Consider the following 16186-nt stretch of genomic DNA (forward strand, 5'->3'; position numbering starts at 1 on the left):
TACAAATGCAATGTGGTGGCTTTAAGGTTAGAATACTTTAAAGGTGAATGCCAGAAACAAGGATGGGTTGACAGAATTGGACTTGGATGAGTCAATGAGGCACCCAAATGATTCAAATGAGCCACTTGATGTTACAGAATATATCAAACATCCTCCAGGACCTCCACAAAGCTGGATCCATGAGAGCTTGTAATGAGGAAAAGGTGAACAGTTTAATTCCTTCTCCACCAACCAAACAACCACGACTAGGCCTTCATTGTCGTCAAAGGATTCTTGCATTACTTCAATGTCAGGGTCCGTGTAAATACTTCACTTGAAGTCCATAACACACTAATGGCGTTCTTGTTCTTATTGTCACTGTCACTTTCAATGTCGGAATCCCCCGGCCAGGAGGTAATTGGCAAGATTGCCCTGCCGTAGAGAGCCAATTAGAAGAGAACATTATGTCTTCGGTTATGACCTTTAGACTTGTTGAGGGATACCCTTGAGCGGACCTGTTGAAGTGGCTCAATGCCTCAATCGTTGCTGGTCTTTCTTTACCTATGCTTGATCAACTCTGCTGCCAAATGCGCATACAACTGTGTACTCCTCACTACAGTGACTCCTGCTGTGACATTTGGGACTCCTTTGGTTTCATAAGAAGCCAAGTCAGTTCTCCTAGAAACATCCCATGGAACGCGAGTTTGGCTTAAATGAACCTTGTAACAAGAATTTCTTTCTTACTGTAACCAAACAAATATAGTACTCCAGTAACATTGCATCAGAGCTGCCACAAGAAAGACTCAACCTGGAAGAATCATTGTGTACACTACTATATGAGCTTTACTTGCGTATAAACCATACAAGCCCCAAACATTACTGGTACCATAATATAATAAGAAACCTCGCCCATTCAATATTCAGCAAATTTATTGACTTGAATATTTGAGCTCTCATAATCTCCTCTAGTATGGTACATCCAGGGCAAGAAGAGACAATTAATCTATTGAAGTATAAAAAGAACTTCAAATAGGGTATGTTTTTGGTGAAAAAAATAAAAAAATACAAAACCAAACCCTTGACCAGTGACAATCCCAAACTAGGGGTTTCAACAAATGGAGCAAAATTTCTTGCCCTGATATGCGATAACAAATCAAATGAGTAAAGAGTAAATCCGCTCCACACCCGTTTGATGGCTCTGATGGCAAGCTTAAAGTCCAGGTATGGCTTCAAGATTATACTTCTCAGAAGCTGAAGTACCAGCGTTTTCCCCTAATTTTGGTTTCTTAATGGCATCAAGAGTTTGTAGATATGAATATGGAGCATTAGTGCTGGGGGATGGGCCTGGATTGCTCATTCTACTGGCTAGGAAGCGACGTATCAGACCCCTGAGGAGTGGGGCCATGGTATCTGGCTCATGCTCTAGAAAATACATGATTCCTCCCATGCACATGCAGAATAAAGCCACCTGTCAAAAGTTGGAAGCCATAAATCAGAGAAGTACCAAAGTTTGACATGAGACTGTTTCTTCTTGTTCAATCTAAATCAGAAGGCAATTTCACCATTCAATTCTATAGATTTGTAAACTAGTTGGGAGTTATAAACAGTGCTGGTAATAAAGCTAAGATACAACATAAATTTTCATCCCAGGCTGTTGATCAACAATTTAATCTGTTTTCCCCATGGAGCAGACTATTTATTCGCATATTCTTTGAGGATCCCATTCCTTTAATGGAAATTTTCAGCACCACCCCCTGACTTACACCCTAATATTATGTCACCCCCTGAGTTATCCAAATTATCAATCAGACCCCCTATTACTAACACCGTTAGTCTCAGTTTTTATTTATCATTTTTCCAATGGTAGCCCCACATTCTAAGGGAAAAAGATGGTCAAGGAGAGGAAATATACATATATATATTTATGTGAGAATAAAGATCATGAAATTGCAAGAATGGAAGAAGAGTGATCGCAGACAAAACAAGACAAGTCGAGAGTAGGGTTTTCTGTTCAAGGTTATTCTTGCCTTTTTGAAAAGTTTAACATGCTTACATTGCATCAGCACTTAACTTTGATATCCTACCAGTAGGGGGTGTCACAGATATATATATATATATCTCCCCCCCCCCCCAATAGGGGTTCTAATTGATAAATTTGATAACTCAAGGGATGACATTAATTTTAGGGGGTAACTAAGGGGGTGGCACTGAAAATTTCCCTTCTTTCAAACAACTCTACCAGGACATGCATGCTAAACAGCTGTTTATTCCAAAACCTTCTGGTAAAGACATGCAAAACAAAAATTAAACAATAGAATTACCATTTCATCATGCAGTTGTGTGGACCAATGAAAATCAAGCGTGGCAGTTAATTTAAGCAGAGGAACTATCAGCAACAACCCTGATAACAATAACCTACTACTCACTCAAACCCAATTCAATTGGTTCAGCTGTTTATTTGATTTCTCCTGTATAATTTTCCCCCCAGAGGAAATCAATCAATTTGACTGAGCATTTAAGCAAGCAGACTAGCAAGCAACATTTCTAGACAAGGTTGCAACCGGAAGGATTTATACCTCGGCATTTTTTATATGTGGCAGCAAATGCCGATTCACTAATATATACCACAAAGAATCTCCAGCTCGTGGAAGAACATATAGAGCCAATTCAGCACGCCTGGCTTTCTTCTCCAATAGGACGGAAAGGGCAGCAATTCCACCAGCCACCCAATACACAAGTTTGTGGTCCTTCGATGCCACCTTTCTGTGTAAGCATATGACCGCCTGCATCACCAAAAGATTTAATGTTGAGACAATGAATTCATCAAGACAAAGAACTCCATAAAGACAAAAACGTACTTACCTGAAACAGTCCAACAAAAGCAGACAAAAACGTTGTTGATCGAACAGCACCTTTAACAGCATTCCAACAAGTACGAACAGGAGATTCCATAAACTAAAAGGAACCAGACTAAAAAGAATCAGATTCAGGGTATAGCTACCTGAAATGGAAGTTAATATTTTTACTGACTACAAACAATACTGTCAATTTTAGGAAACCAGGCCAATGAAGAAAATCAAAAGCAGAGATGAAGGAGAGAAGATGAAGAGAAGAAGACATGAGGAGGGAGAGTTGCATGGAATGCAGCTGTCCCTCTTCAGTGGCTGCTTTATTAATAACTAAAGGAAATCCAGAACTAGGATACTTCCTAAATCTGGTTGTTACACTCAATACATTATAAATAGAAACTAATCTTCCTATGTGTTGCATGATACTCAAGCTACAAGGAAAAGGAAACAAACAAAAATAGAAGGGATAGAAGAGACGTGTGAAAGACACATGGGTCAAAACTGTGAATCATAACCCTTGTGCACAACCACGGTTATGTACCCTTAGATGTTAACGAATTATGAATATGAATCAAGAGATGGAAATACATGATACGCATAGCAATCATCAAGTAATAAGCTATAAGGTACTGAGGAAATACAAAAGATTCTAGAGTTTTTTGCATGGTGCCCCTTTAAGTGGGGCCCAAATTTGTGACTGCCCCCTTATATTGTCTAAATTGCACAGCGCCCCCCTTTCTTAAGTTCAAATATTGCAAGTTACCCCTCTTAACGGTCAAGCCTTTTGACCGTTAAATTTGGGTTGTAAAATGTCTAATATACCCTCCACACTATGTAAAGACGAAATTACCCTTTCACTCACCTAACTGACCCAACCCTGGGTGGGTGAAGGGATAATCCCTTCACCCATCTTCTTCCCATACCCCGCCAAAAACCCCCACCTTGCCAGCAACCACCACCCCTCCCCTGCCGGCAACAACCACCCCACCCTCATTGAGTTTCAGAGAGCATGCAATGTCTTAGAGACAAGTGCTTACCCCAGAGAGCATGAGCTACTGAAGGAGATCAGACAGGGAACCATTCAGAAATATGGCCCTCTGTAAGTTTCTGTAACTAGATTAAAACCTGCAACTTAGTTAGATTCTTGTTGATGGTACTCTGTTTTTCTGAATCCTATAATAGGAGGTGATATGCTAGTTCCAGCTGATGAAGTTCAGTTCTTATCCATGGTTCTGAAGATCATAAATCCCAAAAACACATTGAAACTCGGGGTTTTTACTGGTTATTCTCTTTTAACAACTGCTCTCGCACTATTATCAGATGATGCCAAGGTGGGTTGGGTTGCTCATCAAAATGTTAACTTACTGTTTCATCTCCTTTCAAGGGTTTTTTTTATATAAGTTCGTTTCACCATGGAATGCTTGGATTAACCCCTTACTAAATCACTCCAAGGTCCTTTTGTTTGGTGCTCCTGAGAATTACAAAGCACTAGCAAACCAGTATTTGTTATTTGGCAAACTCTTGTTGCCAGAAAATCTGGAGTCCACCATTAAAGACACTCTAAAGCTGATGCAAAGCTTTGGATCTCTCTGAGAAGGTCTTAAGGATCGCTACCAAAATGTATGATTCCCTCGCTAGAAAGATCCACTCTGATTTTGAGATTTCTTACGCCACCCCCGTAACCTCTACAAATCTAGGGTTTTTTGCTGTGTTCTCTAATTTTTGCCATTTTCCCTAACTTCAGATTGCAGGCTCTGAGATTTCTTGCCTTATTGTTGCAATTTCTTGTATAGAGAACATGGCGCAGACAATATTCCAAATCAACATAAGAGAGTTGCTGAGTTTGGTGACTGTTCCTTGTCAAATACTTCAGGGCATGAAGGATTTGGCGGTGCTGGTAATTGTCTCCGAAGTTTCGCCAATCTGGAATTTAGGGATCAGAGTATAGACGCACCAAGGCCTCTGCTCATGGCCATCAAGGGACAGATCTATGATGTATCATAAAGCAGGTTTCAGGGTAAGTGGGGTTTCCGGCAAGGGAGGGGCTGTGGTTGCCAGCGATGTGGGGTTTCCGGCAAGGTATGGGAAGATGGGTGAAGGGGGAGTGTTAGGTCAGTTGAGTGAGTGAAAGGGTAATTTCGTCTTTACACGATGCAGAAGGTATATTAATCATTTTACAACCCAAACTTAACAGTCAAAAGGCTTGACCGTTAAGAGGGGTAACTTGCAATATGAACTTAAGCAAGGGGGGCGCCGTGTTAGTTAGACCATATAAGGGGGCAGTCACAAATTTTGGGCCCCACTTAAGGGGGTGCCATGCAAAAAACTCAAGATTCTATCTTGCTAAACCACAAAACACATGTAAATCCTATGCAGTGTGCAACACACAAATTGAAGTACAGACATCACATAACAAAAGAAGGTACTGTGGCACGGAGACTGATCTCATTCCAAATTCGCATCCTCTGAACCTTCCATGGCAAGCCTAATTTTCACTATTGTTCAGAATGTTTTTACATAAATGAACTCCAATATAATATATCCCAGAAATCCAACATAATGGCAGCACTTTCACATGTTGATTAGCTATACAATGTGAAATCAATTTATAAATAGCCATGCATTAACTAGGCACTAGTCTCATAGTAGGACCACTACAATATCAGTTCGTTACAGCAATAAACCCAGCAACCAGAACTGACAGAACAGTAAGAGCAGATGAACATCAGAATATATGAACATTTAAGCCCTCAACAAGGTTAACACTGCACTATATTACAATCTAATCTCAGAGGAACAAAACCAGATTAGAACTGATCTATCAGCAGACAACAGATTTAGCAACTTGGCACCTCAGATGGGGCTGATAGATTAATTGAAAGTAGGGCTTCTACGTTTCATTAGCTCCTCAAGATTGCAGCCAGAACTAATGGCTGGAAGCGGAGATATCAACAGCTCAGTATTAGAAACTCAATGGTCTTGACAACCTAGCCAATGGATTGTTCTCGGATTACCATCGAAGGCTCTTTGGAAAGATACACGATTGGCAGGCTTAGATTGGTGGGCTGGATTAGGAGTCACAGTCGCAAAAATCTCTGCAGAAATATTCAACAACAGGGAGAGCAAGCATAATATCTAATCTTCAGAACTGCTTCTCAACTGGTTTTCGATGCACTGATCTTGTTAGTGGTACCTTTGATTGTCTCACTGATGTGAGAAGTTGCAGTTTAGCAAGGGACAGGAAGTAGGATCAATGGAGATGAGAAAGATGTTAAAGCCTTCCACTCAACCTAAGCCATATCACTTCAAGGCCCTCTCAATTCACATTGCCTCACACAGCAACATGGTTATCAACAAATCTTAAGTCATTGGGGTGGCACTGTAAGTTTCAATACATATAAAACTATAGCTACGAGCATAAAGAAAATTTGCAAAAGTAGAAAGTTTCTTAGAAGCAAGATATTGAGACTTGTACACCAAACTAAGGTTCCAGCTACTAACTGAAATTGGAAAGTAATGAATAAAGGTTCTACAAAATGCAAATTACAAAGAAACTCAAAGCAATACCAAAGCCCTTCCTCAATCTACCACGTAGCTGTCCAGGCTGGGCCTATTTCTAATTGCTACACAACCCAAAATCAGTCACATGGACCCCCACTAAATTTGTCTAAAGTATCCCATTCAGGCTGCTGACCAATGACTATATGGGAACAAAACAGGGGCCAGGATATAGGCTAGACCACAAGCCATATAAGGGCCAAGTGTGGGCCTTAGGAGTTAAATCAAAGGCCTTGGACTGCATCACTATAGGCAGGTCAGTAGCACATAGGATGACTATTAAAGGACTACGGATAAAACAACGTAAACTGGGGTGTATCAACTCCAATAATTCAGATTCCTCTTTCAGCTAAACTCTTTTGAGAAGTGAATTTATTCAAAAGGATCCAACACAATTACACAAATAATCAGAGTGGGTCTGACAGGATCTTGGATTAGCAACCTTGTGTCTTCATAACAATTCTGATTCTCTGTCACCTTCTGTTTTTTCAATTCTATAGTTTCTTATCTTAATGTAATCATCTCAAAATTTCTGAGGGGCACTAAACTATTTCAGCAACATAACTCCATAATTCCTTTCATTATTTAACACCCCCCCTTCCCAGGAGGGAAAAATAAATGATCCTGAGAACACTACTGCAGTAACTAGCCAACATAAACATAACACTAGATCTCCTTCCCCTAGTTAAAACCTTGATAGGCCTAAATTTCTAATATCAGTGCACAATCATCTTTTCAAATTGATTGCTCCAAGTATTAATATAAGTATATAACACCATCCATCTCTCTCTTCCCCAGCTTTCATCGACCAGATTGTGTGTATCTTTGACCTACTGATGTAACCAGCCCCTAGGCAGTCCAGAGCCTAGAAGGGGCCAAAGCCCATCCGGAATAAGGCCCAAACCAAGGGGGTCCGATTCTGACCAAGGGGCAAAATGGTATTTTCACTCCTTGGATCGAGTCCATGTCAGTAGGGTTGAGTTCAGAATAATTTCTGATTTTTAATTCTGTTTTAATTTTTTTATTTGAAGTCTTAGATGTTGAGTTATGTTGGTATTTGGGTATTAGTTGGAGTTGTTAAGATATGGCTCCTAATTTTTAGGAGTCTTATCTTGAAAGGAGTTTGTTTTGAGTTTGGAGTCAGTTATAGGAAGTCTTGTTCGACAAGCAATAGAAGTCGATTGTAGAAGGCTATAAATAGCCTAGTCTTATGGTAATTTGGCAAATTTGATGATTAATGAACTGATTGAGTTTGAAGAAAGACTTGATATAGTCGTGGGATCCCTGGGCGGGTGACCTGCGGTTGGGTTTGAGCTTCTGTTGCAATTTTCAGATTCCTTCTTCTTCTTCAAGCACTCAAGCATTTATTCCAACATTCACGTGAGACCAGCAATCAAGTTTGAAGTCTCCATCATCAAGTCCAGCAGCATCCTTCAAGTTTCCAACAGCCCAAGTAAGTTAGAGCCTCCTATCCCAAACCCTAGAAGCCATTCCCCATCTCCTTCTTATTCCACATTTTCAGATCCGACCCCAACTAGGACTCCCCGTGCCAGCCTCAAAACATCCCATTATACCCTCTTTAGGATTGCCCAAGCCTACTGAACAAAGATCTAACCTTATTTTCTGCAAACCTACTGTGGTTAGTGACTTCCAGAAATTCTGCATTTCATCTTCTTTGTTGAGAAAGTTGCAGAATTATTAAAATTCCAGATAGCCATGATACCTTCTCACCTTAATCCCTCTTTCCCTAGATCAGTTCCAAACTACAGATTAGAGGCATTACCACTTCTAGACTGCAGAACAACAGCCCCATTCCCCAAACCCTAACCTTAACCGAATCCCAGTTAAACTAGGATTTGAAATTCAAGTTTGAATTTTGGATTCTACTAAATTTCAGAACTGTTTTCAGCATTCCAAAAACCTTTTAGGCCCTTTAAAACCCTAGCCAAAACCTCTAAGAGCCCTATACAGATCTGAAACCTTACTAGAAGATCCTGGATATCCAACCCTAACCCTGCGTTACATCAACATCACTTACACTTATAGCTTTAGCATATAACCTGCTATACCTCACTGTACAATAAGGACTTACTGGGATTACCAGCTTTTAAAACCCCAAGTTGTCTTGGAAATCCCGAGCAGAACAAACCCAATCATATAATATACTCTCTTTCCTTTTCCTTTTAAAATCCTCAAATTGGCTATCTTAGCAGGAACCTTCATCTCTGGATGCAGAGGCATGCACAAGAAAGAAAAAGGAAGCACTATATAATACTACAAAGAACTCCCTAGCTACAGTCACCACTTGACATGTTTTTACACTCAGAATCATAGCAGCTCAATGACACCTAGTCTTGTGACTCTTGTCTACTTCTCAATGTGAACCTATGTCTAGGGTTTGAAGATAGTTTAGCAACCCTAACAGTTCTGTTTTAAGGTTCCAATTTCTGCTTCTGCCATAGCAGTTTTATTTATAGAACCTACCTTGAGAGTTTTGTAAAAAAGTTTAGCAGAAAATGTATGTCTAGACTCTAGGGTTTGTAAAAGTATAGCGAACCTGTACAGTTCTATTTTTAAAGTTCTAATTTCTGCTTCCATCCTAGCATTTGTACTAAAAGAAGCATAAAGTTCATACATGCTTCTAAGTCTAGGGCCAAACCTAAGCCCTATGAATTACGCAATCCAACGTCCAAATCCCACACGCTATTGTTTCTCATCCAATACGAAACTCCTTAAGTAGCTAAAAAATCCAGATATCTTTTATGGTGTTTTTTCTGAACCATCGTCTTCTTTCTGCTCAGTGCTCATATTTGCCTTCTACTGGAACCTTCTTCATGCACTTCAAAAAGGAATAGACGGCTTCGGCACAAGGGAGCTTATTCCTAATTGACCACAATACAGTCAACGAAGGAAGCCAGGACCAGTCCAACTAACGTATGAATGGATAGACATCATATGTAGACAGCAACTGACATATCAAAGTACTTGGAATTAGGATCAGTTGATTAGAAAATATACATATCAATATCCAAGTATTCTGTTCGCCAGGGGGTATTAGACATTTGGTGTATTTTCCCAAATCAAATAAAAGGCATTGTAAATGAAGAAAAATAAAATAAAGAAAATGCCCAGCCATGAGAAATGGAGTACCTTTTGCAAGTGAAGAACAACAAATGGTACAAAAGTCAATGAGAAGTATAGAGGAAATGTTTTTCTGAAGGTCGCAGATGCTGCTGTAGCATTGTGAGCTAAGCACGAATTTGAGTCTGGATGTATTATAGAACAAGGGATTATAGACGGAAACTCCTCCAGCTTTGCTGAACTAGATCCCTTTCTTTTCGATAAGTAGGCTGACAGAGCAACAATATCGACAGGACCACCCCGACAGCTATCCCTTACAGCCCTGTAAATAGGTGCTGCAACTGGCCCAGTCTTCTGAATAAAATCTTGGTATGACTTTGGCAAGCTCTCAGGACGCATTACGAAGGAATACATAACCTTCAAAATAAAATAACAAACAATATTCATTTGAAGGAAGAGATGGAATTTACTAAAAAAGTATAAAAGCTAAGTTATATGTTTAGAGGTCTTCACCCCTGTGCATTGATAGCTAAGCTACTGAAAAGAGGTAGATTTTAGGGTGAAAACAGAAGTCTTCTCTAGTGAAAGCAGGAGAAGCAGGGAAAAAGAAAAAAAAAAGGGAAGCCAGTAGATATTAGTTCTAGGTCTATTTAAATACTCTCCAAAATCCAAATAACAGAAAACAACAAATCAGACAGAAGTTGCAGAAGGATATCTTCCTCCAGACTGCTAGTGAATAGTGATTAAGTACGGAGACTAAAACAAACTTCATAAAAATGAATAATCACTTTAGGGAAGGAAGAAGGAAACCTATAATGGCAGAAAATATAAAGCAAAATGAAGTGGAAGAAAATGCACAAGGGGGCACAACTGGAAGATATGCTTTATTCTAGATGTATTTTCACCTAAAACCAAAATAATGTGTCTGAGCCTTGTGTTACCTGGGCACACGATATAGCAAACAACAAAGAATCGCCATGTTTCCAATGGCTTCCCCAGAAATGAAACTTGTTCTTTGACTTGGCAGAATTATAGGCACACTGGAAAAACAATGAGTCATAAGCACAGAGAAGCAGGGGTCCAATTCCAGTCATCTCGAATAGCTTGATAAAACTAATCTGGAAAGTAACAAACCATTCTTTTACCTGGGAAAGCCTAGCCAAAAGATACAAAGCAAGTGTACGCCTCCTGTTTGAATCATCTAGTGCTAAAATAGACAGTCCTGCAACTGAACCTGCTAAAATTCTGCTCCATCATGGCCCTTAAACTAGGTTATAAATATGGAATAGCCATTATGCACTAGAAAAGAAAAAAGAAATCGAAGAACATCAAAGGCAATAAAATGTTAGAAATCAAAACTCAATTAAACCAAAAAACCATATTGGGCAGCAAAACTTACGCATTTGCTGGTGTCTCTTTCTTTCTACACTTTCTCAACAAACATCTGAGGGCATGATAAGATCCAGTAAAACCCCCAAAAAGTAGCCCAATGCGGCAAGCTTCTTCTCTCACTATTAAATCTTTTTCTGACACAAGTTGCTGTGATTGTGAAGCAAAATGAAGAATGTCAGAACGACAAACCTTCAAATATCTCTCAAAGCCTTTCAACAAATACTCTAGTTTTGAGATAACTAATAAACATGAATCAGATTCTCTCAATACTCATAGTTACCAATAAGCAATTAGGGAAATATAACTGATGGGAAAGGAAATAGCAGAATTATTGCGATCAACTCCTCTCAGAAGATAACCATCAAGTGATCCTACCACCGATCAACATGGAAAGTTCAAGAGGAATACATCACAAGGCTTCTTTATCATTGAATACCAAAAGTTTTCGATGTTAAGGAACTAATACAAACTCTTATAAGTGGACACTTAGTTGTGTGGAATAGTGAATATAGACACACGTTAAGTCATTTGAATTCTAGGACTAGATTGTGCGAAGAAGTAGATAATCTATAACTCAATAACTCAATTTGATGTAGTTTCTCTCGGTTATAGATTGGGATTCAAGATTCCAAACAGGAGCTTTGGAGTCTCACCAATGTAATGAATGCATGCCTATGTAGCAATTTATCAGTTCCTCAATATAAATCCCACGAAATCCAACATTATTTCAAGTTTTGAACACACATTTCCTCCACTTTCCATGTCATCTTCAGAAAGGGCTCCAATAGTGGAGCGAGACTGCTAAGTGATCAGGGCAATCAATTTACTGTAAAGGTTAAGTGGCTTTACTGTGTGTTTTAAAAAAAAACTCTGTTACATTGATTCTTAAGATTTGATTCTAATATCTTGAAGTCAGAAGTCAGAAAATAAATCAACCAGAAAAATCTGGAAACATTAAACTAGCACGGCACTAGGTTTGTATACATGGCTGTTTAGAAATTTAGGCACATGACGACCACCTGGATTCATAATATTCCCATAAGTTGAAGCGAGTTCCTTATCAGCTCAACACATGGGCAACTCAAAAGTTGAATCACACCAAAATAAAAGAGGCAACATGGACAATGCTGCCAATATTAATCAACATTCGACTGCGCGATAGTTATCTTTTTAAAAGGGGAGAAATTAAATTACAACATATACCACTGAATAAAAATTGAAATTAGTTACTATTCAAGTAAATTGAGAGAAAAGAGTAAGTTCGGGATTCTTCTAGGAGGGGAGGGACGGCAAAGGAAAGGACAATTATGGCATTAAACTCAACCTCATTTTTTCAACTTTTGCCCTCCCTCCAAGCTGTTTTGACCTCTTAGTGCCTACAATTGACACTGCTGAGTGTCATTTTCAGCAATCATCCATGGATCCTATTAATTTACAGCATCCTGATGTTACTATGAAATTGAGACACGCTTACATAATCTAACCTACAAAATCCAGGATTAAAGTGTGTACGAGCTTTGGAGAAGCTGACATCACCTAACCTACCCGATGAAAGGGTAAAAGCTTAGGTAAGGCAGATTGAACATTGTGTTGATTCCCTCTTCTAACTGAACATTTACGTATAATTCCTATACTACGAGTTTCAGTTTTTCGAACAATATATAATACTTAGAAAAATAAAATCTTGGAGGTTGGCACCACAATGGCACGGTCTAACCATACACATTTGTCTCATCCCTTCATTACAATAGCATTCAAAGTTTAACTGGTCCAACTAATGCATTTACACATGTAACAATCCAAAACCGATCAATTCAGACAAAATCCTACCTTGAGATCCAGAAGGGAAGCATAGGACTGGCCCCGAACAAGCTTGAAAGCACGAAGAAGGATACCGATTCCAACACGAACACCGTATGAGAGGAGGAAGGTCTGGCAGAGGTTACCAATGGCGTGTGCGACACAAGACTCGCCCGCATGGTCACAGGGTGGTTGGACACTCCTAGCACGGTGGCGCTGTCGTCTCTGCAATTCCTCTATCGCCTCCCTAAGCCTCTCCTCAGCTTCTCTGAGTCGGCGTTCCGCTGCGCCGTCGGAATTGTCTTGTGCCGGCGGCGGAGATGGAGGATCTGCAGATAAATTAACGGAGGGCTTCGACAGGATAGCCATCGTCGCCACAACTCGACAAGCCTTTCCGCATCTGTTAAATCAAAATCTAAACCAATTCACACGCTCCAACTCAAGACTCTCTCAGGGGAAACAGAGAAAGGAAATAGATTTGAAAGAAAAAGAAAAAACCGAAATAGAAATAGTGAGGCTCCTACAGCCAATCGATTTCACAATCGCGAAATAGCACTCTCCATGTGGGGTTGACAGGTGGCTTTTCGAAATCTTATTGGCAATCCTTTGCCACGTGGTATTAACAATGGCTTTTCGGTATCTTATTGGTAATTCATTGCCACGTGGAATTTCAGTTTCAATTTGTTTCAAATTTTATATAATTTGAAAGGGTATCATCAATAATTCAGTACGATACGGTACCGCATTTCAAGCCATCCAACCTAAATCGTACCATACCATATAAATTCGGTATGGTATTTTAAAAACGGTATATTAAAACTTTTGGTATGAAATCGGTACAACAAAAACGGAACGGTTCGGTATATGGTACGGTATGAATTCATTATAAAATCATATCACTTTGCTAATAAACCTCGTTGCGTCGGATTGAAAGCTTGAGAAGATAATTGGCCTCTCATTGGCATACTCAAACACGATATGTTCACCCAGTTGAGAGCACATGAGAAGAACACAAGTAAGAATTATAGATGAGAAAGAGAAGAGATTGATTAAGCCAAATAACTAGCCAAGGGAAACATATCCTTAAGACAGCCTGAAGGACATAGATGAAACAAAAAAATGGAGACAACATTAACTATTCTGGAATTCAAATTTGCCTATATGTTTGTCTATTATCTCCTATGCAAGACAACATTTTTTAGGCTTCCAATATAACGAAACACTTATGTAAATTTTATACTTGAAATGCTTGGAAAATTACAAATACAAATGAAATGATATGTTTTTTTGGCTCTTGCTGCTGGGAGGTTAATGGTTATTAGACAAGTAAGCAACCTGTTTGGTGGGGAAACAAATAATATAAATACATCTTGGTTATTCACCTATTAGGGTTTAAAGGTTAAACTAAAATTACAAAATTAACCTTAAAAATGGTATTCGGTAAGGTTCAATATTCGGTAATCTAGTACGATATACCGTCTAAAACCTAAACCGTACCGTACCGAATTTCATAAAATGGTTTTAGTACATACTGTACCAAATTTGAATTGGTACGGTACAAATTTAAATGGTATAATACGGTATTGTCAAACGGTTTCGATACCGTATTAACACCCTTAATCACTTCCTAGTACTTACTCTTTTTGTTTATTCTTATTTTTTTCATGAAAAGTTTAACCATTAATTCTCTAAAAAAAAAAAAAATTCTTACCTCTCCTTGTTAACTGTATTTTAAAATAGTCAAATTATCCTCTATTTTTGTTAAACCATTTTTTTTTTCTTCTATGGATTAAATATTTTATTCTGTTTTTCTATAAAAAATCATTATATACAAATGGATGTGTTTTTAATTTTTACCGCTCTTTAATAGATTTTTTTTTTTTTAATTTGATGAATTCTGATAAAAGGGGGAGAAATTTTAAATATACATCTATCTAATCATATTTTATGAACTTATTAAAAAAAAAACCAAATTCAAAAAATCATATTATACTATTATCTATATTTATATATCATACTACTATCTAAAAAGAGGTACTTTCAGAATTGTCATACCATTATCTAAAAGTACTTATTTTCAAAAATGACAAATCTTCCATTGGACAAAATAATCACATTTTCTATCTATAAAGACTACCGACAAAGCTATTAAAAATAAAAATAAATAAAAAAATTCTTGTAAGGTTGAAATTGTCGATTTACTTTAATTTGTGACACATCTTTATAATATGATCCTATTTTTTATTTACAAAAGCTGTCTATAAAGTTATTATACATAAAGAATTTAACTTTCTTATAAGGTCAAAATTTGTCATGGTCGGTTTATTTTATTTCTAGATGGACTCATTCTATAGCCGATAATCTAGCTAGGAAGGCCCAGTCCGTGGCAAGTACGACTATTTAGTCTATTTCCACTCCTTGACTTCTTGAAGTCTGTACTAAGATATAATTGTCTCATTTTTTAAGTAAAAAAACTTCTTATAAAACTATTAATAACTGTTTTGTTTTTTTCTAATTGTTTTGTAGGATAAAGTTGTCAATTTAATTACCATATATATATATATATATATATATATATATATTTTGTAACCATCAAATCGAACTTCTCAAGCTATTATTCACCTTCGCGTTCTCCGACCATATGGTAAGCAACAAATTTACAAGTAGGGTCTTTTCCCCCTCCCGAAAATTTTTCAAATGGCTTAAAACCTAATTTATCTCTTCTCGTTCTCTCTCTGTCGATAGTCTAAGTGAATGGATGTAGTAGTCTAAAGTTAAGCTATAATGATGTTTGAACGTCCTCAAATTTTTATCTTTGTTCGGTTTGTGATATTGATTTTGCTTTATTTTGATATATCTTTTTGAGATTGATCGTCATTTTTTCGTCATTGATTCCAAAGCGTAAAAGTGGGGTGAAGTTTCCGATTGATGTCCCTCAATCGATCAAGGTATGAGCCTATGAGGAGCGAAGCCTAGTTCAAAAAAAAAAATTCTTCCTCCATCCACCTTTCTTTCTGATTCCTTATGAAATTGCCGGTGGTTGGAGACACCGGCCTTTGTTATTCTATGTTTTAGTTGAATAAACATACTGAAAGTATAGAATGATTATGATTCTAAAGCTTTCCCTCAAGGATTACAACTCTAAAGAGATTTTTCTAACAATTAATCATGAGTATCCCCAGAGCACATAAACCCTCAGTTAAAACCCTAATTTCTTATTGCAGCCCAAGTATGAGACAATTTTTTATTTTGATTTTCGGTTCCATTTATTTATGTATTTGTTTGGTACATATTGATAGTGGAATATCGAGATTATCCATGTTTGAGGATTTTCTCTGCAAAAATTCACGTCGACAAAATTCTTCACTACGATTACTGTAACAGGTTTTTAGACATCTAATTTCAATTCCCTTAATTGGTTGTGTGGCCTAAGAAGAAGGGTTGATAAGGACTAAGGTGATTGAGTCGTCCTCTTCTTCGGAAGATGAAGAGTCATATATTTTTATGTTTCCTGTATTGATATTGTT

The 16186-nt window shown here is 38.0% G+C and overlaps 1 protein-coding gene across 1 annotated transcript; it reads right to left on the reverse strand.

Annotated features, from left to right (window-relative positions):
- LOC149013120 (Mitochondrial import inner membrane translocase subunit Tim17/Tim22/Tim23 family protein) lies at positions 1-13134 on the reverse strand. Its single transcript, XM_089158557.1, has 8 exons — positions 12690-13134; positions 10867-11006; positions 10613-10712; positions 10409-10507; positions 9537-9884; positions 2842-2934; positions 2556-2762; positions 1-1447 (listed from the first exon to the last, which is right to left on the reverse strand). The coding sequence occupies exons 1-8, from the start codon at positions 13026-13028 to the stop codon at positions 1190-1192; spliced, it is 1584 nt and encodes a 527-aa protein (XP_089014683.1). The 5' UTR covers positions 13029-13134; the 3' UTR covers positions 1-1189.
- Between the last annotated feature and the right edge of the window lie 3052 nt (positions 13135-16186).

This window comes from Hakea prostrata, chromosome 6, assembly GCF_041222555.1.
Source record: "Hakea prostrata isolate BN-2017 chromosome 6, UWA_Hpros_2, whole genome shotgun sequence".
Classification (NCBI taxonomy): domain Eukaryota; kingdom Viridiplantae; phylum Streptophyta; class Magnoliopsida; order Proteales; family Proteaceae; genus Hakea; species Hakea prostrata.